The sequence below is a fragment of the Myxine glutinosa genome, chromosome 7, assembly GCF_964187855.1.
Source record: "Myxine glutinosa chromosome 7, kmMyxGlut1.1, whole genome shotgun sequence".
Classification (NCBI taxonomy): Eukaryota; Metazoa; Chordata; class Myxini; order Myxiniformes; family Myxinidae; genus Myxine; species Myxine glutinosa.
In genome coordinates this window covers 186474621-186498505 of record NC_136267.1, presented here as the reverse complement: position 1 = coordinate 186498505, position 23885 = coordinate 186474621, and the positions used below count along the sequence as shown (strand labels likewise).

At 41.6% G+C, this 23885-nt stretch overlaps 1 protein-coding gene across 1 annotated transcript in view; it reads left to right on the top strand.

Annotated features, from left to right (window-relative positions):
* LOC137431901 (uncharacterized) overlaps positions 1 to 23885 on the top strand; it is a 351683-nt gene that overhangs the window by 200102 nt on the left and 127696 nt on the right. The window contains exons 17-19 of the mRNA XM_068123735.2: positions 10166 to 10234; positions 13168 to 13239; positions 15956 to 16024. Of these exons, the coding sequence (XP_067979836.2) occupies positions 10166 to 10234; positions 13168 to 13239; positions 15956 to 16024 (210 nt within the window). The remainder of the gene's footprint in view (positions 1 to 10165; positions 10235 to 13167; positions 13240 to 15955; positions 16025 to 23885) is intronic.

Below are 23885 nucleotides of genomic sequence, written 5' to 3'. Positions count from 1 at the left end.
CATCTGACAACTGAACAAGCTCAACATCTGACAACTGAACATGTTCAACATCTGACAACTCAACAAGCTCAACATCTGACAACTGAACATGTTCAACATCTGACAACTGAACATGTTCAACATCTGACAACTCAACAAGCTCAACATCTGCCAACTGACCAAGCTCAACATCTAACAACTGAACATGTTCAACATCTGCCAACTCAACAGGCTCAACATCTGACAACTGAACATGTTCCACATCTGACAACTCAACAAGCTCAACATCTGACAACTCAACAAGCTCAACATCTGACAACTCAACAAGCTCAACATCTAACAACTGAACAAGCTTAACATCTAACAACTGAACAAGCTCAATATCAAATAACTGAACAAGCTCAACATCGAACAACTGAACAAGCTCAATATCAAACAACTGAACAAGCTTAACATCTAACAACTGAACAAGCTTAACATCTAACAACTGAACAAGCTCAATATCAAATAACTGAACAAGCTCAACATCGAACAACTGCACAAGCTCAATATCAAACAACTGAACAAGCTCAACATCGAACAACTGAACAAGCTCAACATCTAACAACTGAACAAGCTCAACATCTAACAACTGAACAAGCTCAACATCTAACAACTGAACAAGCTCAACATCTAACAACTGAACAAGCTCAACATCTAACAACTGAACAAGCTCAACATCTAACAACTGAACAAGCTCAACATCTAACAACTGAACAAGCTCAACATCTAACAACTGAACAAGCTCAATATCAAACAACTGAACAAGCTCAATATCAAACAACTGAACAAGCTCAATATCAAACAACTGAACAAGCTCAACATCGAACAACTGAACAAGCTCAACATCGAACAACTGAACAAGCTCAACATCGAACAACTGAACAAGCTCAACATCGAACAACTGAACAAGCTCAATATCAAACAACTGAACAAGCTCAACATTGAACAACTGAACAAGCTCAACATCGAACAACTGAACAAGCTCAATATCAAACAACTGAATATGTTCAACATCGAACAACTGAACATGTTCAACATCTAACAACTGAACATGTTCAATATCTGACAACTGAACCAGTTCAACATCGAACAACTGAACATGTTCAACATCTGACAACTGAACAAGCTCAACATCGAACAACTGCACATGTTCAACATCTGACAACTGAACAACTTCAACATCGAACAACTGAACATGTTCAACATCTGACAACTGAACAAGTTCAACATCTAACAAGTGAACAAGCTCAATATCAAATAACTGAACAAGCTCAACATCGAACAACTGAACAAGCTCAATATCAAACAACTGAACAAGCTCAACATCGAACAACTGAACATGTTCAACATAGAACAACTGAACATGTTCAACATCTAACAACTGAACATGTTCAACATCTGACAACTGAACCAGTTCAACATCAAACAACTGAACATGTTCAACATCTGACAACTGAACAAGTTCAACATCTAACAACTGAACAAGTTCAACATCTAACAACTGAACAAGCTCAACATCTAACAACTGAACATGTTTAACATCTAACAACTGAACAAGCTCAACATCTGACTAACTGAACAAACTCAACATCTAACAACTGAACAAGCTCAACATCTGACAACTGAACAAGCTCAACATCTGACAACTGACAATGTTCAACATCTGACAACTGACATGCTCAGAATCTGACAAATGAACATGCTCAACATCTGACAATTGAACATGCTCAACATCTAACAACTGAACAAGCTAAACATCTAACAACTGAACAAACTCAACATCTGACAACTGACAATGTTCAACATCTGACAACTGACATGCTCAGAATCTGACAATTGAACATGCTCAACATCTGACAATTGAACATGCTCAACATCTGACAACTGAACAAGCTCAATATCTAACAACTGAACAAGCTCAACATCTGACAACTGACATGCTCAGAATCTGAAAATTGAACATGCTCAACATCTGACAATTGAACAAACTCAATATCTAACAACTGAAAAAACTCAACATCTGACAACTGACAATGTTCAACATCTGACAACTGACATGCTCAGAATCTGAAAATTGAACATGCTCAACATCTGACAATTGAACAAACTCTTTGACCGCCTCCGATTTTGCCGGCGAGGTTGTGTGTTTTTCCAAGCTCTCCACGCTACCAAAGTTAAGAAATTTTGCCATTTGTATTTTTGTCAAAACTGTATTTTTATTTTACGGTGTGAGTGCTTACTGTGTGTTTCGAGGTAGATATCGGTGTAAATCGTGCATACCTGTGTATAATCGTCAGTTGGTTGCTGCCGCGTTTTCAGGCCTGGTTTTCCAGGCCTCAAGGCTTTGTTGTCTCCTCTCAGCGGTCGTTTGTGGTCCATTTACTTTCGTTCTATCACCGTTTTTTCCAGTCTTTTTTTCCGCCATACTTCCCAGAACATCTTACCCTTTGTTTAAAGTATTAATTCCACCCACTCCTCCAACGTTTTCAAATGGATCTCTGACCTTAAAATCACAAGTAACTCATTTTGCAATAAATGTTCGTTTTCCATGAATCGTCCAACACTTTCTGAAGTCCAAACTCACCCCTCCCCTCCTAATCTCCCCCATCACCCATCCCTTTCAAATCTCCCCCTTGCCCCTCCCTTACTAAATTCCCTCCTCACCCTCCCCTCCTAAACTCCCCCTCTCCCTTCCCCTCCTCAACTCCCCCCTCTCCCCTCCACTCTTAAACGCCCCCCTCACCCCTCCCCTCCCAAACGTCCCCTCACCCCTCCCCTCCTAAATTCCCCTCTAACCCCTCCATTTCAGAACTCCCCTCCCCGCTTCCCTTAAAATCCCCCCACCCTCCTTTTTTCTCCAATTCTCCCATCTCTCTCTCTCTTTCTCTCTTCCTCATATGTGGTGATTTCAATTGTCACCATGCCAGTTGGCTGGGTGTGGGTACCTCTCTCACCAGCCATGGCTCTTCAGCAAAGGACTTCTGCGACTCACTGGGACTGACAACAACAACAACAACATGCATTTTAAAGGCCATTTTCCCAACTAGAGCGGGGGTTAGCCTTGCGGTCCCCATGACAATCTTCTCCATTTTGCCCTATTTTCTGCATCTCTCCTTGTTAACCCCCTTGCCCGCATGTCTTCTTCCACCATCTTTAGCCAAGTCTTTCTCGGTCTTCCCCGTCCTCTACTTCCTTCTACATTCATTTCCATCACTCTTCTCAACCAGTCACTTTCATCCTTCCTCAACACATCACCAAACCATCTCAACCTGTTCCTCTTCACAGCATCAATCACAGGCTCTATTCCCATCATCTTTCGCAATTCATCATTTGTGGATCAATCAATTCATCATCATCATTCACTGGGACTGACACAATCTGTCAAATTCCCGACCTGGATCTCAGTCAACAGAGCATCTTCTCTTCTGGACTTGGTGATGACAAACTTCCCTGAAAATGTCTGCTGCTCTTCTTCTGCTCCAATCGGCTCATCTGATCATGTGCTTGTTAAAGTGGACATCTCTCTGACCATTCTCAGAGAACCTCCTCAGCATCGACGAGTCTGGCATTTCACTCAGGCCAACTGGCACGGTCTTCAAGCAGCCATAAATCATCTGGACTGGTCTCCCATCTCTACCGCCTCTGACATCAACTCATCCTGGGAATTCTTCTAAAGTATATTGCTCTCTCTCATGCACAGATTTATCCCATCTCGTCTTCAGTTGTCATACCCTTCCTCCCGTCCATGGTACACGGAATCTTGTGGTGAGGCTGTTGCCCAGAAACAACTTGCTTTCGTCTACTGGAAAGCAAATCCAATGGAAGGAAATCTAATTTCCTTTCACAAAGCCTGAAACAAGTGAGTGTCCACCCTCAGGAGAGCCAGGAAACAATATCTCTCCTTTCTCAAGACCGAACACTCTTATCTGTCTCCCTCTTCCAAATCCTGGTGGCGTCTGGTCAAATCTGTTTCTGGTGTTTGTTCCCCCTCCATCCCCTTCCTCACCTCAAACGGCTACATGGCTGACTCCGCACGTGAAAAAGCTGAATGCTTCAACTCTGTGTTTGCCTCTAAATCTTGTGTCGCAAACCTACCCCTCTCTGTACCCACCGTACCCAGTCGTACCCAGCTGCTCCTGGACTCTGTGTCCTTTCCTCCTGACAAGGTGGAATAGTTTCTGTCAACCCTCGACTCTGATTCTGCAACTGGACCTGATGGCATCAGCCCACGGGTCCTAAAATCCTGTTCTTCCGCTCTTTCACTCCCTCTCTCTGTTCTCTTCACCCTCTCTTTTTCTCAAGGTCATCTGCCATCTGCTTGGAAATCAGCCAACATCACCGCTTTGCACAAAAAAGGTACAAAAACAGATCCTAGCAACTACAGGCCAATCAGCCTTCTCCCATTTATCAGCAAAGTCATGGAATCCATCATTGCTTCAGATATGAAATCCTTCCTCTTCTCCAATGGCTTGATCTCTGATCATCAATTTGGTTTCAGACCTGGTCACTCTACTCTGGACATGCTGCTTCTGCTTTCTCAACAATGGATGGAGGTCCTCAATGCCAAACAGGAAATTAGAGCTGTCTCCCTTGACATATCATGTGCCTTAGATACGGTCTGGCACCCCGCTCTGCTCACCAAACCCTCCTCCTTTGGTATCCATGGAAATGTCCACGCATGGCTGGTGGACTTCCTCTGTAGTCGTGGTCAACGTGTGGCCCTGAATGGGTTTCTCTCATCTCCTCTTCCTGTTGAGGCTGGAGTTCCCCAAGGCAGTGTTCTTGGCCCTGTGCTTTTTATGGTCTTCATCAATGATCTCTCTGACTCTCTTGAAAATCCTCTCTTTCTTTTTGCTGATGACTCTACTCTCTTTCGCTCCATTCCTCATCCCTCAGATCAGCAGTCTGCAGCCTCCTCACTCTCTGCAGACCTGGACAAAATCACAGACTGGGCAAACAAGTGGAACATGTCTTTCAATCCTGACAAATCTCACACTCTTACGATGTCTCTCTGAAAAGACCGACTGGACAACCCTCCCATCCACTTTCTGAATAATCCTCTCCAAGAAGTTCTGTCACTCAAGCTTTTCGGTCTCACTATCTGCCATGATCTTTCCTGGGAAAGCCACATTTCAAATCTGGCCTCCAAAGCCAGTCGCGGACTGGGCATCCTCCGTCGTGCGAAGTCCTTCCTTGGCACACCTGAGCTCCTCAGCACATACAAGGCTTTCATCCGCAGCTCAATGGAATACTGCTCTCCCCTCTGGGCTGGTGCTCCTGCCTTACACCTAGCTCGTCTTCACGCTGTTGAAACCAAAGCGTTCAGAATCATTGGAATCTCCTGCGATGAAGCTAACTTCAAGGGCCTTTCACTCACTCACCGCAGGCAGGTTGGTGGTCTTTCCGTCTTCTACCGACTCCTCTCTGGCCTTGCCGCCCCAGCTCTCTCTGGGCTCTGTCCCCCAAATATTCCTACAGGTCACACAAGATCTGCCTGCAACCCGCTTATGGTTAAACTGCCAAAATCAAGACTCCCACCTTCACTCCTTCATCCTCTTTTCTCCCGCCTCTGGAACAAACTCCCTCACTCTCTTCAATCCCACTCCACCCTCCAGGTCTTTAAAACAGCTGTTCACCACCATCTCTTATCTTCCCCCATCCAAAACCTTGATCTTTTCTACCCCCGCTAATTTCACCCCAAAGCCACTTTTTTGAAATACCAACTTCTGTCCTGGAAGTCTCTTGGTGTCCTTGTGTTTTATACTTCTCCCACCCCCCCCCCCCTTCCCACGCCTCCTCCCCCCAAGCCCTCTCCCTCCCACACATCTCCCTGCTCTCAAATGTTGTGTTTATGTGCTTCCCCTTCTCTCCCCATCTTGTCTTCCGCTCCCTCTTTTTATATATTTTGTTTGTCTGGTTGATTTGTTTGTGAAATAAATGTTAGCTCTTTCAAATAATAAAATCTCACCCCTCCTCCTCAAAGCATCCTCCCCGCTTCCTCTCCCTTCCAACTCTTACCTCCATCTCCTCCAGCCTTCTACTTTGCTCTGCCCCCTCTCAAACAACCCCATCACTGTGCCTCATCCAATCACCATCAAACCTTTTGTCCGCCCCATCCTTCCCTTTCTCCTAGCTCTTCTGAAATCTCTGACACACTATCAACAGCTCTCCCTACCTCCTCCGCCTCTTCCTCATTTTACCCTACCCCTCCCATCCCCTGTCCTGAATCCGATGCTCCCCATTCCTCTTCCTTAACGGTATGGACCTCAAACATCCGGGGCCTTTGCTCAAACCTGACTGATCTCTCCATACCTAACAGGTTGCTTTTGACAAACCAGACTTGATCTGCTTAACAGAAACTTTACTCCTTCATGATGTCTCTGATTCCTTAATATCTCTTCCTGGTTACTCCATCCTCTGGTATGATAGACCTGAGCCTTGTCCTGGAGGTGGGGTTGCTATCTTTAACAAAAACTCTCTTCCTCACTCTCCCTGCACTGCCCTTTCTCAACCTCACCCCCAGGAATACCTCTGGCTATGGCTTCCCCTTCGCTCCCACCTTTTGTTCATATGTGTGTTGTACCTGCCACCAAACAGTGATGACTCCATCTACATCTTGCTGGCTGATAACATGGACCAACTTCTACCTACTCATCCCAACTCTCTCTTCCTCATATGTGGTGATTTCAACTGTGATCATGCCAGCTGGCTGGGTGTGGGTACCTCTCTCACCAGCCATGGCACCTCAGCAAAGGACTTCTGCGACTCACTGGGACTGACACAATCTGTCAATTTCCTGATCCGGATCTCAGTCAACGGAGCATCTTCTCTTCTCGACTTGGTTATGACAAACTTCCCTGCAAATGTCTGCTGCTCTTCTTCTGTTCCAATCGGTTCTTCTGATCATGTGCTTGTTAAAGTGGACATCACTCTGGCCATTTTCAGAGAACCTCCTTAGTGTCGACGAGTCTGGAATTTCACTCAGGCCAACTGGCACGGTCTTCAAGCAGCCATCAATCATCTGGACTGGTCTCCCATCTCCACTGCCTCTGACATCAACTCATCCTGGGAATTCTTCCAAAGTAAATTACTCTCTCATGCACAGATTTATCCCATCTTGTCTTCAGTTGTCATACCCTTCCTCCCGTCCATGGTACACGGAATCTTGTGGTGAGGCTATTGCCCTGAAACAACTTGTCTTCACCTCCTGGAAAGCAAATTCAATGGAAAGAAATCTCATTTCCTTTCACAAAGCCCGAAACACGTGTGTGTCCACCCTCAGGAGAGCCAGGAAACAATATCTCTGTACTCTCAAGAGTGAACTCTCAAACCTGTCTCCCTCTTCCAAATCCTGGTGGCGTCTTGTTGTCCCCCGTCGCACAGCGTAGCGAAAGGGGGACTATGGCTTTCCCCTCTGTCCGTGTGTCCGTCCGTGCGTGCGGGCGTGCGTGTTTGCGTGCGGGCGTGCGTGCGGGCGTGCGTGCGTGCGTGAGTAAGCGAAGGACCACACTCGAATTTGGTGTGTGGGTGCAACCCACATCAAAATCCAAGATGGCCGCCACCATATATATATGTCTTAACCTTGTGAGATGAATATCTTGAAAAATAAGCGAAGTACAAACTTCTAATCTGGTGTTTGGGTGTATCTAGGCACAAGGAAGAACGCTATTGAAAATTGGTTCGCCACGTCAAAATCCAAGAAGGCCGCCGCCATGTATGTCAACCTTGTGAGCGGAATATCTTGAAAAATAAGCGAGGTACCAACTTCTAATCTGGTGTGTGGGTGTATCTAGGCATAAGGAAGAAAGGTATTGAAAATTGGGTGGCCACGTCAAAATCCAAGATGGCCGCCTCCATATATTTCTGAACCTTGTGAGCGAAATATCATATCATAGCATGTTTTCTGCGTCTTCCACTTTGTCAACTCACATGACTTCACCGACGGGGAACCTCGGCGTAACGCTTGTTAAATGTGTTTCTAGTGTTTGTTCCCCCTCCATCCCCTCCCTTAACTCAAACGGCTACACAGCTGACTCCACACGTGAAAAAGCTGAATGCCTCAACTCTGTGTTCGCCTCTAAATCTTGTGTTCCAAACCCGTCCCTCTCTGTACCCACAGGACCCAGTCATACCCAGCTGCTCCTGGACTCTGCGTCCTTCTCTCATGACAAGGTGGAAAAGTTTCTATCAATCCTCGACTCTGATTCTGCAACTGGACCAGACGGCATCAGCCCACGGGTCCTAAAATCCTGCTCTGCCGCTATTTCACACCCTCTCTCTGTTCTCTTCACCCTCTCTTTTGCTCAAGGTCATCTGCCATCAGCTTGGAAATCAGCCAACATCACCGCTTTACACAAAAAAGGTGCAAAAACAAATCCTTGCAACTACAGACCAATCAGCCTGCTCCCAATTATCAGAAAATTCATGGAATCCATAATTGCTTCGGATATCAAATCTTTCCTTTTCTCCAATGGCTTGATCTCTGATCATCAATTTTGATTCAGACCAGGTCACTCTACTTTGGACATGCTGCTTCTGCTGGCTCAACAATGGATGGAGGTCCTCAATGTCAAACAGGAAATCAGAGCTGTCTCCCTTGACATATCACGTGCCTTCGATATGGTCTGGCACCCCGCTCTGCTCACCAAACTCTCCTCGTATGGTATCCATGGAAATCTCCACGCATGGCTGGCGGACTTCCTCTCTCGTTGTAGTCAACGTGTGGCCCTGAATGTGTTTCTCTCATCTCCCCTTCCTGTTCAGGCTGGAGTTCCCAAAGGCAGTGTTCTGGGCACTGTGCTTTTTCTTGTCTTCATAAATGATCTCTCCGACTCTCTTAAAATCCTCTCTATCTCTTTACTGATGATTCCACTCTCTGCCGCTCCATACCTCATCCCTCAGATTGGCAGTCTACAGCCTCCTCACTCTCTGCAGACCTGGACAACATCACAGACTGGTCAAACAAGTGGAACATGTCTTTCAATCCTGACAAATCTCACACTCACACCCGCACAATATCATGCCTCTCCGAAAAGACCATCTGGACAACCCTCCCACCTACTTTCTCAACAATCCTCTCCAAGCTCTTGGGTCTCACAATCTGCCATGATCTTTCCTGGGAAAATCACATTTCCAAGCTGGCCTCCAAATCCAGTCCCCGACTGGGCATCCTCCGTCGTGCGAAGTCCTTCCTTGGCACACCTGAGCTCCTCACCACATACAAGGCTTTCATCCGCCGCTAAATGGAATACTGCTCTCCCCTCTGGGCTGGTGCTCCTGCCTCACACCTAGCTCAGCTTCAAGCTGGTGATACCAAAGCTTTCAGAATCATTGGAATCTCCCGCGATGAAGATAACTCTGAGGGCCATTCACTTACTCACCGCAGGCAGGTTGGTGGTCTTTGTGTCTTCTACCGACTCCTCTCTGGCCTAACTCCCCCATCCTTGTCTGTGCTCTGTCCTGCAAATACTCCTACAGGACGCACAAGATCTGTCAGCAACCCTCTCCTGGTGAAACTGCCAAAATAGAGACTCTCTCCTCACTTTCACTCTTTGAAAGGGGGGGGGGGGGGGGGGGAGGGAAGGAGGGCGAGGGCATCAAATCTAAATAAGTCGTTATATATATCACGTGTCTCCCAATGTTAATTGCATGTCCAAAATTTCATTAAAAGATGTTTACGCATGAGCCTGTAATTGCATTTTTTGGTAGTTGACTTGTTGATCCTGCCCCAGGTGGCAGGGCCAGAAATGGTACTGCTCTTGCACATTCATGGTATGTGGTGATCATAAGTACCAAGTTTAATGAATTTCTGCCCAACTGTTTTGGCAGAGATCACGTGGTGGACAAATGGACAGACAGACAGATGGAGCCAATTACAATATCGCCCCCCACCTCCCCACCGTTTTTTTTTCAATAATTGTGGGGATAATAACGGTTCAAATATCGGTTCAAATATAACACCCTATGCCCCCCCCTCCCCCACGATTCTCTTGCCCACCCCTCCTTCCCTACCCCTCCTTCTCTACCCCTCCTTCCTACCCCTCCTTCCCCACCCCTCCTCCCCCACCCCTCTTTACATGGACATTAACTAGTTCAAGCATGAACACGGCGTCATTAATTTTGTCTTTATATTGCCATGTTTTAGGGTGAGAACGGTTTTCAAGGACAACAAGGTCTCCCAGGACCAAGTGGAGTTGGCGAGCCGGGCTCAAAGGTATCATCTAAAAAAGAGTGACACAATCTTTTGATGAATTGTACAACATGGATTTTAGATAATTTTCCACGTTTAAGTTCAAGTTGATCGACTTTGTAAGAATGTTAGAGGTCAAGGGTCAGATGAGGATCTCTAGCTACAAAGTCATGAACAAATAAATTAATAATACAATATATACATCATGGAATATTTCATACACATAAAAACGGATTTTTCTTTTAGACATACATTTAAAAACTACAGGTTGATAATTTAGAAAAGCACAGAAATGCAGCTAACGAGCTTTTGTCAGAGAACAAAACCTTTAAAAGTTTGACATTTCACCTTAGAATGCTATTAACCTGGGATAAGCACGACCAGTTTGTGAAGCCTGAATGTACACCTTGAGAGGAAGGGGGTTTGGAAATGGAAAGTGTGTGGTGAAGGGAAGGGATGGGAAGGTTGTGGTGGATAATGGAGAGGATTATGGAGAATGAGAGGAAAATGTGAAAGATGAGGCAAGGGAAGGGAATGAGGAGAATGCGGTGACAGGTAAAGGGTGACGGCTGGGTAGGTATGCCCAAAGTGTATATCACGTGATGTATATCCTGTTTTTATTGTTTTGCTTTTTATAATCTTGTGAGTACAGGTAGTAGTACTTCCAGTTTATACTTCCAGTTTAAAATAAGAAACTCTAGATTTGAAGGATTGTACACAGGGTGGCCTGAAAGTCACTTTACCCCGCCCGAGTAAACCATTCCTTCTTAAACTATATTAATATCCAGGTTTTGTTGTGCATTATTTGCAATAATCAATCATTGTGGATCTGTATGCTCTCCATCATTGTCGTTGCATCATATAATTCCTCACCAAGTGCTCTTAGACATCCTGTGTAGCCTTTATGGATTCACCTGTGCGAAAGAGGCCTCGACTGCAGCACGCAATTTTTCAATCGTCCTCTTTGATGAAGCCACAAAAAGTGTTGTCTGGAGTCGTTAGTCGTTATGTGGTGGCCATGGTAGAGGAGTTGGTGATGTTTATGATGACGCATCCAATCCATCGTTGAGGGAACGTTTCGTTGAGATAGTCCCAAACATGCAATGCACAATGCATGGGGACGCCATCTTGGACGCCATCTTGTTGAAACCAGACACTTTCAGTTATTCCCGCAGTAGCAAGTCAGGGTATGAGACAGTTTCTTAACATATTGTTGCGGATCCCGGGTTTGTCGACGTACTAAGGGGAGTTTATTACCCCACTCACCCTCAAACTCGGGGTCCACACAGGCCGCCGGCCGCGACTAAGCTCGTGGTCGACGGATTGCTAAGCAATTTCAACCGCCAATCTCCCAACCACGTGCCGAAGCGTTTGTTGGTCAAAGAATCCCAGATACCTTCAAGACACGCAGCAGAAGAAACCGGGGGTTAAACCCTCGCTTCCCACACTTTATTATGTGCCGAGCGGATTTGCACGGTGTGGAAAGCGGCGTTACCTGACGTGATTTATGGACCTGATTCAAGCCAAATTCGGTCTCGGATGCTAGGCCAATGGAGAAAAGACGTAACCGAACAGGTTTGAAAGTAACAACCTGTTACCCCTCCTTTGTACAGCCTTTTATTTAGAAGGCACAGAGAAAAGGAGATGAAGTTGCAACCTTATCAATTCCTTACCTAATTAAACCCAACAGGCACCTACACACACTCACACACGGGGAATCACACACACCAGTTAATTCCTGTACCGGGAAACGTGCAGGGATTGACTCGAGGGTGGCCGCTTGGTGTGCGCAGTTCGATCCTCGATCCGGATGTGCATCCTGGGTGAAGTAAGGTCCGAAAGACGAACCGTCGCCTCAAAGTCAGCACGAACAACAGGTTGAAGCGCAGGTTGGACAAGTTTCAGCTCGGATGAATTGCTGCCCAGCAAAGATGAACCAGCACTTCAGACAGCCAGCTTCGAGCAGAATCGTGGGAGAGGTCAACGCCAAGAGAGCGAGTTCGCTTGCAGGTCAGAGAAGGCGGCCGGATCAGAGTGAGATCAACACTTGCAGGTCAGTGAAGAGACAAAGGGTGTCGGCGAAGTCAAAGCTGATGATGGGCGTCGGCGAAGCGAGAGAGGCATCGGTGAAGCGAGAGGGGCATCGGCGAAGTGAGAGGGCTGAAAATGCGATAGGCGGCGGTTTTTTATCAGACCCAAAAAGCTTCCAGAATGTTCCACAGCCTCCCATTGGCTGAGGTTGGTCATGTGCGGGCATTCAATCCTTCCTCCCCCTCGGAAGGTTTTATTCCTCCTTCCCTCTTTCATTTGGGGAAGTTTCACAACCCACCATTGGTCGCTTGCTGGTGACGTGGCCTTCGCTTTTGGCCACGCCTTCCTGCACATGAAAATGTCTTCCCTCAACCACACGATGGTTTGAAATCCTGCCTAAATCAACGCATATTTGGTCTCGATTATTACACAATGGAAAGAGGGCTAATCTTTACATTCAATAAGAAATAACTAACTACTGCAGGCTACATGTTGTCGTGCAATTAACTATAGGGGGTTTGCCTTTATGCCTTTATGGCAAAACCGCAGCAATATGATCATAAGCTGTGCCATTTACCGGTCCATCAAAAAAATTAGGACCAAATAATAAATAATAGCTATAAATTAATTAATAATAATGATAATAAATTAATAAATAACAATCAAAAAAAATTAAAAATTAATTAATAAATAATAAAGCAACTTTCAAGCCACCCTGTACATATGTTAATTAATGTATCTTACAATAATTTTTGATCATCTCATTCCAATAATATGGAAAGCAACAATAATTCCGAGTGGAAATGCTTTACGTTTACTTTCTGATGTAAAAGATTTTATATAACTGGCGGTTTTGTCAGAGAAAAGTGATTTCATGTTTGGAAGTTGTTGCCTCCGTGAAGTTTTGATTCAGTTTTTCTTTTCAGGGCGAGCAAGGTTCTCCTGGTATTGCCGGCATTCCAGGAATTCCTGGCGAAATGGGATCTTCAGGACAGAAGGTTTCTTTATGCTCTCATTTATGGGGTCATGGTAGTGAAAATGGCGGGAGGGATGGGGTGAAGTGGAGGAGTTTACCTGTTTATATCATAAACAAAATGAAGAGGATGCCTCGGCCTACATTGTGGTTGCTACACTTGGTGCAGAACTACTTTATTTGGAGGAAAGCAGCTAATAAAAGGGAATACAAGGAAAATAGATGCAGGAATAGGCCGCTCAACCGAATAAGCGTGCATTTTGTCCCCACCCAGGTTATTAGTATAACACAGTAGACACAAAACCAAAAACTTGGATCCCAAAAAGTGTGTTCAACCCATTTTAATTTAGTCTTATCTAAAAAGTGTTAAACGAACCGTTTCAAACTCGCTTTTGAATTTGCTCCATGAAGACATAAACTGATGTCAATTGTGAAGTTTTTTTTGGGGGGGGGGGGGGGGGGAAACTGTTAAGTACTTCACCGACACAGGTTGGAGGTACACCCAATGACTTTTATTGACCCTGTGAATGACACATCAGAACCTTTTTTAGTAGGCCCACGCTTCGGATTGCCCCTCACCTCTGGCAGGCTACCTGCTTCTGGCCCGACCGCTTATGGAAGTACAGAAGCGGATTTGGTTGAATCCTATACAGTGAAGAAACGAAATCTTGACTTCCTGTAGTGACGGTTTACATATTAGGTTTTTTTATTTTTACTGGCGATATGCAATACTAAATCTATCCCACTCACCTGGATGTTAGATTGGCTGCCTGTATTTATTTATTCTTATCTGCAAAACAAGTCACATGACACACACATGTAGAAAAATACAAGCAATTCTATTTTACTTTTTTCCCGAGGATTTCAAGTGAGCGGTGCATCATAATCCATTGTTTTCCCCAATTCTGATCCATCATCTTTATTACTCCCATTAACTTTTCCCAACTCAACCATTTTACTTTCCAGTTTCATTTCCTCCCTTCATCCCTCTCCTCTTTCCTCTTTGTTCATTCCCTTAATGTTTATCCCACTGTCATCGGAAGAGTGGCCAGACGGAAGCCTCTCCTCAGTGAAAGACACATGAAAGCCCGCTTGGAGTTTGCAAAAAAAGCACCTAAAGGACTCTCAGACTGTGAGAAACAAGATTCTGTGGTCTGATGAAACCAAGATTGAACTGTTTGGCTTCGTCTGGCCACTCTGCCATAAAGCCCAGATCGGTGGAGTGTTGCAGTGATGGTTGTCCTTCTGGAAGTTTCTCCTATCTCCACACAGGATCTCTGGAGCTCAGCCAGAGTGACCATCGGGTTCTTGGTCACCTCTATTACCAAGGCCCTTCTCCCCCGATTGCTCAGTTTGGCCGGGCGGCCAGCTCGAGGAAGAGTCCTGGTTGTTCCAAACTTCTTCCATTTAAGAATTATGGAGGCCACTGTGCTCTTGGGAACCTTCAATGCAGCAGAGATTTTTTTGTGGGCTTCCCCAGATCTGTGCCTCGACACAATCCTGTCTCTGAGCTCTGCAGGCAGTTTCTTCGACCTCATGGCTTGGTTTTTGGTCTGATATGCATTGCCAGCTGTGAGACCTTATATAGACAGGTGTGTGCCTTTCCAAATCATGTCCAATCAATTGAATTTACCACAGGTGGACTCCAATCAAGGTGTAGAAACATCTCAAAGATGATCAAGATTAATGGGAGGCACCTGAGCTAAATTTCAAGTGTCATAGCAAAGGGTCTGAATACTTATGTCAATGTGATATTTCAGTTTTTTCTTTTTAATAAATTTGCAAAACTTTCTAAAATCCTGTTTTCTCTTTGTCATTATGGGGTATTGAGTGTAGATTGATGAGGGGAAAAATGAATTTAAACGATTTCAGCAAAAGGCTGCAACATAACAAAATGTGAAAAAAGTGAAGGGGTCTGAATACTTTCTGAATGCACTGTATAGGCCGCCAGCAAGTAATTTGGAATTGCTTATGGCTGATATTGAATCTTTGTTGCGTAACTTGAACAATGAAACTAAAAAAGTGTAATTGATGGGGGATTTTAATATTGATCTCATATTCAAAATTAATCACTCAACTTATTTACGCAACTTGTTGCATTCAAATGCTTTCTTTGCCACAATTGATAAACCAACAAGGATTGATCTGTAGTCATCATCACTAATTGATAACATTTTTATTAATGTAGATCAAGGACATGTCCAAACTGGTCTTCTGTATCGTGAAATATCAGATCACTTGCCCATATTTTTATTATTAAATAGTATTGTTGATTACCCCCCAGTTCCACAAAGTAAGAAGATGAAAGTTAATTGATCAAAAATATTCCACAAGGTGAAAGTAAAATGAGAAAAGAGCATCCATGGATAACAAAAGGGATTATGCATTCAATCAATGAAATAAACAAGTTATCCAAGTTAAGTATAGCACATCCAAATAGTGTAAATGAGAACAAGTGCAAAAAATATAGAAATAAATAAACAACAATTATTAGACGATCACACAGAATAAACGAAGACCGACACTCTGTCAAGTGTATGGTGCATTGATGATGATTTTACTATATTCGAATTCTAGATTGTCATTCATGCCACCAACATTCTTAACTCCTAACACAATCATTAGCAGAGTAAATTTAATGGAGACACAATTTTTCCTCTTGTATCTGATAAACCGGAGTGATACATGTTGGACTTGCGGTCTTAATCTGATGACAAGTGGATTTCAATGGGTGTGTGCAGGGAGAAGGTGGAGGTCCAGGTCTAAGAGGCCATGAAGGATTACCTGGTTTTGGTGTGGCAGGAGAAAAGGTACATCTGGTGTAAATAAACACTTTTACCAGAAAATGCAGACAATTGTTGTATAGTGGTTAATTAAATGAAAAAAATTACCTCTAGTTGTTTAAATGGTGTGATGTCAGAACCATAAATTTACAAGTTGAATTTAAGAACAATTCTAAAATGTTCAATACATTTCTTGTAATGCTCTTGAGTTTCTTGGAAACAAAAGGATTTGAAAATTGCCCTTTAATCAGAGAAATATCCTTTGTCAACACGGATCATCATTCATACCACCAAAGGCATCATATCCTGATTGATAAAAGTTGTTGTGCAACATTTTTGTGATTGATCAATGGAAAATTTATTGTAAATTTACTGCACAAGTTTTGAATAAAGTCCTCTTAAATAACACCCCAAAATACTTTTATGAACAATTTCCTGAGTTAGTACTTTCAGTTAAATTATTGTTACGCTTGTGGTACATAATGAAATACCTTCATGACGTCAGGATTGTGTAAGTTAGCATGGACCATGTGACTCAAATAATAAGCCCACCTCAATGTAACTAAGTAGGAAATCTGCAAAGAATAAGATCGTATATGTGTCTCCAAACAAGGGGTGGAGATATGCTAATTAGGTAGGACTTAAGGATAATCCCCATTGTGTAATTGCCCCTGTGATTTTTTCCTTCTGTTTCATTTCATCAAAACTCGACCAGCCAGGCAATCGGCCCCATTGTTACAACAACGACCGACAGTACCCAGCACATTCCATCGGGCAAGTAGGCCCCACCCCACGACTGCCGACGTCATCCGAACATTCCCGAAAGGCGGCTAGACTCTGCCCGATGACTCGTAACGGAGAGACCACGCCCCGAGCGTCATGTTGGTCCAGAGGACAGAGAATGGTGTTGATGCATCTCAACGATTGGTCAGGGGTGATGTCAGAGGTCGAACGTTCGAGAGGGAAAGAAGACGTCTCTTCCTTTGCTCGCTGTCTTTGATCTTGGTCACGCGAGGGAACAGCTGCGTTTTTGTGCCCGTGCTGTGGAGAACATTTCGGAGCTTTGGGGAGCCTTTGCAACGTTGGAGGGGGTGTTGTTAACGGTGGTGCTCTTCGGAGATGGAGGAGGTCGCGAGCTGACTGAAGGACGCTATCCTGTCAGCTTGCCTCATGCCGGCGGCTGGCTACGGGTGTGACTCTGCATCATCTTGTGCGCTTCCCGTGCGGTGACTCGGGTTCGACGACCACCGAGCTCCTCAAAGTCCTCTTTGAGACGCAAAGCTGAGTACCAGCTGACTTAAAACATTTATTTTTACTTTCGTTTTCCCCTTGTTTGTATACGAGTCTGATGGAGGCGCCTCCTTATAGGAATTCGTTTTACTTTACCCTTCGTTTTGTTATCGTTGCATTATTTTCATTAAATCATTATTTGTTGACTTTCAATTTATTTTCCTGCTCGTTTTTGTGTTCGTGGGTCGAGGGTTAGCCCCGTGTCTGTCATCCGATCGGGAAGTGCTTCGGGCCTTTCCCGCGCACACGAAGGGATAACCCCGCCAAGTTCAAAATGCGCCTCGGAGTTAAAGCTCGTTTCAGCTATCCATCATCGGTTATCTTAATCACCGGTGACGTGACATTATGTTTGATCAGAATTTTAGAGATATTGGCATATTGTATAGAGATTTTGACATAGCCTACTGTATTAACATTTGGAGATTTCAACATACTCTATTAAGATTTTTATATTTTGACATACTGTATAGAGATTTTGACATTGCCAAATATTTGGAGATTTCTACATACTGTTTAACATACTGTATGATTTTGACATACTGTATGTACCGGTATTAAGATTTGGATATTTCGACATTCTGTATTAAGATTTAGAAATTTCGACATGCTGTATTAACATTTGGAGATTTCGACATGCTGTATTAAGATTTGGAGATTTCGACATGCTGTATTAAGATTTGGAGATTTTGACATACTGCGTTAAGATTTGGAGATTTTGACATGCTGTGTTTAAATGATTTGGAGATTTTGACATGCTGTATTAAGATTTGGAGATTTTGACATCGTCTATTGTATTGAGATTTCGACATACTGTGTTAAGATTTGGAGATTTGGACATTTTGACATACTGCATTAAGATTTGGAGATTTTGACATACTCTATAGAGATTTTGACATAGCCTACTGTATTGAGATTTCGACATACTGCGTTAAGATTTGGGGATTTTGACATACTGTATAGAGATTTCGACATAGCCTACTGTATTGAGATTTTGACATACTGCGTTAAGATTTGGAGATTTTGACATACTGCGTTAAGATTTGGAGATTTCGACATGCTGTATTAAGATTTGGAGATTTCGACATACTGCGTTAAGATTTGGAGATTTCGACATACTCTATTAAGATTTTTATATTTTGACATACTGTGTAGAGATTTTGACATTGCCAAAGATTTGGAGATTTCTACATACTGTTTAACATACTGTATGATTTCGACATACTGTATGTGCCGGTATTAAGATTTGGAGATTTCGACATTCTGTATTAAGATTTCGAAATTTTGACATGCTGTATTAAGATTTGGAGATTTCGACATGCTGTATTAAGATTTCGAAATTTTGACATGCTGTATTAAGATTTGGAGATTTCGACATGCTGTATTAAGATTTGGAGATTTTGACATACTGTGTTAAGATTTGGAGATTTTGACATACTGCGTTAAGATTTGGAGATTTTGACATACTGCGTTAAGATTTGGAGATTTCGACATGCTGTATTAAGATTTGGAGATTTTGACATACGGCGTTAAGATTTGGAGATTTTGACATACTGTATAGAGATTTTGACATCGTCTATTGTATTGAGATTTCGACATACTGTGTTAAGATTTGGAGATTTGGAGATTTTGACATACTGTATAGAGATTTTGACATAGCCTACTGTATTGAGATTTCGACATACTGCGTTAAGATTTGGAGATTTTGACATACTGTATAGAGATTTCGACATAGCCTACTGTATTGAGATTTTGACATACTGCGTTAAGATTTGGAGATTTTGACATACTGCGTTAAGATTTGGAGATTTTGACATACTGTATAGAGATTTTGACATGGCCTGCTGTATTGAGATTTCGACATACTGCATTAAGATTTGGAGATTTTGACATACTGTGTTAAGATTTGGAGATTTCGACATGCTGTATTAAGATTTGGAGATTTCGACATGCTGCATTAAGATTTGGAGATTTTGACATGCTGTATTAAGATTTGGAGATTTTGACATACTGCGTTAAGATTTGGAGATTTTGACATACTGTATAGAGATGTTGACATCGTCTATTGTATTGAGATTTCGACATACTGTGTTAAGATTTGGAGATTTGGAGATTTTGACATACTGCAATAAGATTTGGAGATTTTGACATACTGCATAGAGATTTTGACATAGCCGACTGTATTGAGATTTTGACATACTGCGTTAAGATTTGGAGATTTTGACATATTGTATAGAGATTTTGACATAGCCTCCTGTATAGAGATTTCGACATAGCCTACTGTATTGAGATTTTGACATACTGCGTTAAGATTTGGAGATTTTGACATCCTGTATAGAGATTTTGACATAGCCTACTGTATTGAGATTTTGACATACTGCGTTAAGATTTGGAGATTTTGACATACTGTGTTAAGATTTGGAGATTTCGACGTGCTGTATTAAGATTTGGAGATTTCGACATGCTGCGTTAAGATTTGGAGATTTCGACATGCTGTATTAAGATTTGGAGATTTTGACATACTGCGTTAAGATTTGGAGATTTTGACATACTGCGTTAAGATTTGGAGATTTTGACATACTGTATAGAGATTTTGACATAGCCTACTGTATTGAGATTTCGACATACTGTGTTAAGATTTGGAGATTTCGACATGCTGTATTAAGATTTGGAGATTTCGACATGCTGTATTAAGATTTGGAGATTTCGACATACTGCGTTAAGATTTGGAGATTTCGACATGCTGTATTAAGATTTGGAGATTTCGACATGCTGTATTAAGATTTGGAGATTTTGACATGCTGTATTAAGATTTGGAGATTTCGACATGCTGTATTAAGATTTGGAGATTTCGACATGCTGTATTAAGATTTGGAGATTTTGACATACTGCGTTAAGATTTGGAGATTTCGACATGCTGTATTAAGATTTCGAAATTTCGACATGCTGTATTAAGATTTGGAGATTTCGACATGCTGTATTAAGATTTGGAGATTTCGACATGCTGCGTTAAGATTTGCAGATTTCGACAAGCTGCGTTAAGATTTGGAGATTTCGACATGCTGTATTAAGATTTGGAGATTTCGACATGCTGCGTTAAGATTTGGAGATTTCGACATGCTGTATTAAGATTTGGAGATTTCAACATGCTGTATTAAGATTTGGAGATTTCGACATGCTGTATTAAGATTTGGAGATTTCGACATGCTGTATTAAGATTTGGAGATTTCGACATGCTGTATTAAGATTTGGAGATTTCGACATGCTGTATTAAGATTTGGAGATTTCGACATGCTGTATTAAGATTTGGAGATTTCGACATGCTGTATTAAGATTTGGAGATTTCGACATGCTGTATTAAGATTTGGAGATTTCAACATGCTGTATTAAGATTTGGAGATTTCGACATGCTGTATTAAGATTTGGAGATTTCGACATGCTGTATTAAGATTTGGAGATTTCGACATGCTGTATTAAGATTTGGAGATTTCGACATGCTCTATTAAGATTTGGAGATTTCGACATGCTGCGTTAAGATTTGGAGATTTCGACATGCTGTATTAAGATTTGGAGATTTTGACATGCTGTATTAAGATTTGGAGATTTTGACATACTGCGTTAAGATTTGGATATTTTGACATGCTGTATTAAGATTTGGAGATTTCGACATGCTGTATTAAGATTTGGAGATTTTGACATACTGCGTTAAGATTTGGATATTTTGACATACTGTATAGAGATTTTCACATACTATGTTAAGATTTGGAGATTTCGACATACTGCGTTAAGATTTGGAGATTTGGCATACAGTATAGAGATTTTGCAATGGCCTACTGCATTGAGATTTCGAGATTTTGACATACTGTATTAAGATTTTGACATACTGTATTCAGATTTTGACGTCCTGTAGTAAGATCTCGGCATACTGTATCGAGATTTCTACATATTGTATTAAGATTTCGACATACTGTATTAAGAATTCGACATACTGCATTAAGATTTCGACATACTGCATTAAGATTTCGACATACTGCATTAAGATTTCGACATACTGCATTAAGATTTCGACATACTGCATAAAGATTTCGACATACTGCATTAAGATTTCGACATACTGCATTAAGATTTCGACATACTGCATTAAGATTTCCACATACTGTATTAAGATTTCGACATACTGCATTAAGATTTCGACACACTGCATTAAGATTTCGACACACTGCATTAAGATTTCGACATACTGCATTAAGATTTCGACACACTGCATTAAGATTTCGACACACTGCATTAAGATTTCGACACACTGCATTAAGATTTCCACACACTGCATTAAGATTTCGACACACTGCATTAAGATTTCGACACACTGGATTAAGATTTCGACACACTGCATTAAGATTTCGACATACTGGATTAAGATTTCCACATACTGTATTAAGATTTCGACATACTGCATTAAGATTTCCACATACTGTATTAAGATTTCGACACACTGCATTAAGATTTCCACACACTGCATTAAGATTTCGACACACTGCATTAAGATTTCGACACACTGGATTAAGATTTCGACACACTGCATTAAGATTTCGACATACTGGATTAAGATTTCCACATACTGTATTAAGATTTCGACATACTACATTAAGATTTCGACACACTGCATTAAGATTTCGACATACTGCATTAAGATTTCCACATACTGTATTAAGATTTCGACATACTGCATTAAGATTTGGACATACTGCATTAAGATTTCGACACACTGCATTAAGATTTCGACATACTGGATTAAGATTTCGACACACTGCATTAAGATTTCGACATACTGGATTAAGATTTCCACATACTGTATTAAGATTTCGACATACTGCATTAAGATTTGGACATACTGCATTAAGATTTCGACATACTGCATTAAGATTTCGACATACTGCATTAAGATTTGGACATACTGCATTAAGATTTCCACACACTGCATTAAGATTTCGACATACTACATTAAGATTTCGACACACTGCATTAAGATTTCGACATACTGCATTAAGATTTCCACATACTGTATTAAGATTTCGACATACTGCATTAAGATTTGGACATACTGCATTAAGATTTCGACACACTGCATTAAGATTTCGACATACTGGATTAAGATTTCGACACACTGCATTAAGATTTCGACATACTGGATTAAGATTTCCACATACTGCATTAAGATTTCGACACACTGTATTAAGATTTCGACATACTGCATTAAGATTTCGACACACTGCATTAAGATTTCGACATACTGGATTAAGATTTCCACATACTGCATTAAGATTTCGACATACTGCATTAAGATTTCGACATACTGCATTAAGATTTCGACACACTGCATTAAGATTTCGACACACTGCATTAAGATTTCGACACACTGCATTAAGATTTCGACATACTGTATTAAGATTTCGACATACTGCATTAAGATTTCGACACACTGTATTAAGATTTCGACATACTGGATTAAGATTTCCACATACTGTATTAAGATTTCGACACACTGCATTAAGATTTCCACATACTGTATTAAGATTTCCACATACTGTATTAAGATTTCGACATACTGTATTAAGATTTCGACACACTGCATTAAGATTTCCACATACTGTATTAAGATTTCGACACACTGTATTAAGATTTCCACACACTGTATTAAGATTTCGACATACTGTATTAAGATTTCGACATACTGTATTAAGATTTCGACATACTGTATTAAGATTTCGACACACTGCATTAAGATTTCCACATACTGTATTAAGATTTCCACATACTGCATTAAGATTTCGACACACTGTATAAAGATTTCGACATACTGCATTAAGATTTCGACACACTGTATTAAGATTTCGACATACTGGATTAAGATTTCCACATACTGTATTAAGATTTCGACATACTGCATTAAGATTTCCACATACTGTATTAAGATTTCCACATACTGTATTAAGATTTCCACATACTGTATTAAGATTTCCACATACTGTATTAAGATTTCCACATGCTGCATTAAGATTTCCACATACTGTATTAAGATTTCCACATACTGTATTAAGATTTCCACATGCTGTATTAAGATTTCCACATACTGTATTAAGATTTCCACATACTGTATTAAGATTTCCACACACTGCATTAAGATTTCGACACACTGCATTAAGATTTCGACATACTGGATTAAGATTTCGACATACTGTATTAAGATTTTGACATACTGTATTAAGATTTCCACATACTGTATTAAGATTTCCACATACTGTATTAAGATTTCCACACACTGCATTAAGATTTCGACACACTGCATTAAGATTTCGACATACTGGATTAAGATTTCGACATACTGTATTAAGATTTTGACATACTGCATTAAGATTTCGACAGACAGTATTAAGATTTCGACATACTGTACTAAGATTGTAACATACTGAATTAAGATTTCGACCTACCGCAGTAAGATTTCTACATACTGTACAAAGATTTCGACATACTGTACTAAGATTTCGACATACTGTATTAAGATTTCAACAACAACAACAACATGCATTTTAAGGCCATTTTC